Genomic DNA, 3,406 nt, shown 5'->3' on the forward strand with positions numbered 1-3,406 from the left:
CATTGTTGTATTTTCTCTGGCTTTCTTTATTTGTACTACAATTTATTTACTTTATTTACTTTGCATGTTATGTTTATCACTTGTTTAATTATTGTTTACCTCACCATGAGTGAGTAGTCTTATAAGGACAAGGGGTCGTAAGATTCTATCTCATGACAATCGCCGATTGACTTATTCGAACATGAACTACGAGAATTATATGTATTTCTATTTTAGAGTTCGAGTTCTTAAAAATATTTGTGTCGGTTGTGAAAGCAAAGGCAACCCAGATATGACATAGTCCGAAAGGATATGAATCAATACCGGATTGTGGATTACTAAACAATATAGTAGCGAGGCACCCGTTGTGACAAGGAGATTCACTATCGATTGAGAAAGCCACTTAGCCATGCCAAAAATACGTTTAGGTAAACACCGTAAGGATAAAATTTGGTTCGCATACGCATCTCCCTGTGGGTTTGGTCTTATTATACTACTTCACATTGTCATGCACTTGCGGTTGGGTAACATCAACTTCTCCTTACCTAATAGAACCAAAGGCCAAACCACACCATCAACGTTCAAGATCTCCTCACAAATTGTTTGAGGTACTCAAGTTTTCTAAGACATAAGAGATATCATTATTGATTAATGTAGGGACATGCATCAGAAGCTCCATACAAAATGCTATCTATTACAAGAAAAACATTTAATGCACTTGTTCTCAACGACAGTGACATCACATCAAGACTATTCACTTGCTTCTATTAGCAACCGACCTATGGGTGTATTCGGCAAACCCTCGTCCTACAAAGCATAGACAATGGCTTGGGGCAAACGTTTTAGGTCGTTTGCAAGGTCCATAGCTAAAGGTTCAAAAGCGACATCAACCGAAAAAGTACACGGAATCGTGGTCCCTCATTCCACCAAAGGAAAATGATTATGTAATCTAGACACGTCAATCAGCGTCTGATTAGATCCAACGACCACCTGCACAATGTGTAATTGCTCATACTATATAAGAAAAAACATATCATTTTAGATATTCAAATTTATTTACACTCTTACATTACTCCTTATTTTTCAATGACTTGAACGTTGAACTTTACCAGTTATAAAATGAGTCTGCTCTCCGCCATAACAAAGATTTCCCAGAACAATGCCTGATTTCATATCACCATCACCCTTTTTCAGTTCCCTAGTATCATTGACCATTTGTTAAGAGTGTTTAAGCTCTTTTTTTAGACAAGTGTTTTAGTTTCTTATCACCCGAATTAACTACATATTGGTATCCTAGGTTACGTAGTAACACTTAACTAAAAAAACTTTACCGTCCATTAAATCCTCCACCACTTTGATAGGAAAAATAACATATTTAATGTCTTGATACTATATACGCGGCACCTAACCAGGAAGGTGCATTAACCACACCAACACTCTTAAGTCTACAACTGTTTTTTTTAAGACAAAAAGGATTAATATATCTAATAAATTATTGTATTTCCACGTGCACTTGTTGGCCATGTATCCAGCTGGTTAACAAAGACCCAATAAACAAACAAAACCCTATTTTTCCAAAAACAAAAAGCATTTTCTTCATTTAATATATTTAGACTTCATTAAATTCCCCTTACTTATTTTTTCATTTCATTTTTCTAACCTTACATAGTTAAAATCTATATGACTACTACTTCATTATAGTTTTTACTTGAAGCTCAAAACTTAAACTACACTCATAGTGCTTCAATCTATGCATTGAATCTCAAACATAAACAAAAAATAAGAATAAAAAAGAGAGATTTTTATTAAATTTTACAACACAATACTCCTCTCATGCAATTACACAGCTCACACAGAATAATTATGTATGTATATTATTGAGCATAAATCATCAAATTTTTCTCCTAGATCTCCAGATCCACCTCAGATCAATAATTATAAACCTAACTATCATATTATATCATAAACAATATAACATAAAAAAATATAGTAAAAAAAAGAGAGAGAAATTATACATATAAAAAAAGACTAAGTAAAATAAAGTTTACATTTTTATGAAACCCAATAACGAAAACCAGATTCCAGAACAAACCCTCACAGAAACAAGATCAAAAATCAATTAATCTGATCGCATCTTCTTCTAATCTCACCTCTTCTACCAGTTTTCACACCCAAAAGACTAAGCTTCTGCATTGAAGAAGCAAAAACCTTAAAGAATTTATCTTCATCCGCAGCAAAAGTTTCCACAAAAGGTTTCGTTAATGGGTCACTGAACAAACCATGATCTGATTTCAAAACACCTAAACCTTTTGGAAGATTCTGAAAATAAACATTATCGAACTTGTTCGGTGTCATAACATCGTTAAAAATCGATAAAGTTGGATTCTTCTGGTAATCACGGCAAGCATTTCGTAAAGCTTCGGCAAAACGAGGATTGTATGAACTTGGTGAGCTAGGAGAGGATGAATTGTTGTATATTTCGGAAGAGAATTCTGAACAATGAGAGAATCCGACTGTGTGAGCACCGGAAAGTGCTACCATTTCTTCGACGGTGAAGCCACGTTTAGTGAAGATTTCGATGATTTGTGACATTGGCATTGATGGTTTAGGGAGATGGCCGTTAACGGAGGGGGAAGCGGAGGTTCGGCCGTCGCGGCGGCCGAGGTAGACGTTGTAGTGGGGACCACCGAGCATGATTAAGAGGTCGCGTGTGGCGGTGGAGAGGATGTCGGAGCAAGAGACGGTGTTGGGACATGAGAATTCGAGGGCGGTTTTGATGCGTACGATGAGGTCGAAAGCGTCGCCGGGGAGAGAGAGGTTGATGTCGTTGTCGCGCTCGGCTTTGTTGAAGGGGGTCGAGGAGAGGAGGACGGAAGCGTCGCAGCCGTTAGGGAGGAGGCAGTCGTGGAGGAAGAGACGGAGTGTGGCGGCGGCGGTTGTTGGTGATTGGATCTGTTTTGAGGTTACTGTTTGTTGGACGATTTGTTCGAATTGTGGACATGTTTGTTTGTAGTAGTCTAAGGTGAGTCTTGATTCGGAGAGATTAAGGAAAAAGAAGAAGAAGAAGAAGAAGAATGGCAACAACGTTGTTGATGTTGTTTTTGTTGCTGCCATTGTTGTGGTTGTTTTTGTTTTTGGGGTTTGAAGAGTGAAGAAGAGAAGAAGGAAAGTGTGGGGGATAAAGGGTTTTTGATGAGGATGAGAAGGGACACGTGGCGGAATGTGGGGCGTTGATCACGGGATGTGTGCTTGATTGAAGAGAGTGTGGAATGAAGCTGGAGTGGGGCTGTATTAGCATGAAAATGGATTGGCAGCATCTAAGAGAACATTACTAATTTTATGGTATTTAGATAATTAAATGTTATAGAGAACATGAAATATTTTTTTAATAGTTTAAAAGTGATAATTAACTATAATATAAAAAATT

General features: G+C 37.3%; 1 protein-coding gene across 1 annotated transcript; it reads right to left on the bottom strand.

Annotated features, from left to right (window-relative positions):
- Positions 1-1,759: 1,759 nt before the first annotated feature.
- Positions 1,760-3,160, bottom strand: LOC127123090 (peroxidase 31). Its single transcript, XM_051053350.1, has one exon. It carries the CDS (start codon positions 3,091-3,093, stop codon positions 2,095-2,097), a length of 999 nt encoding a protein of 332 aa, XP_050909307.1. The 5' UTR covers positions 3,094-3,160; the 3' UTR covers positions 1,760-2,094.
- Between the last annotated feature and the right edge of the window lie 246 nt (positions 3,161-3,406).

Source organism: Lathyrus oleraceus, chromosome 1 (genome assembly GCF_024323335.1).
Source record: "Lathyrus oleraceus cultivar Zhongwan6 chromosome 1, CAAS_Psat_ZW6_1.0, whole genome shotgun sequence".
NCBI classification, from domain to species: Eukaryota; Viridiplantae; Streptophyta; class Magnoliopsida; order Fabales; family Fabaceae; genus Lathyrus; species Lathyrus oleraceus.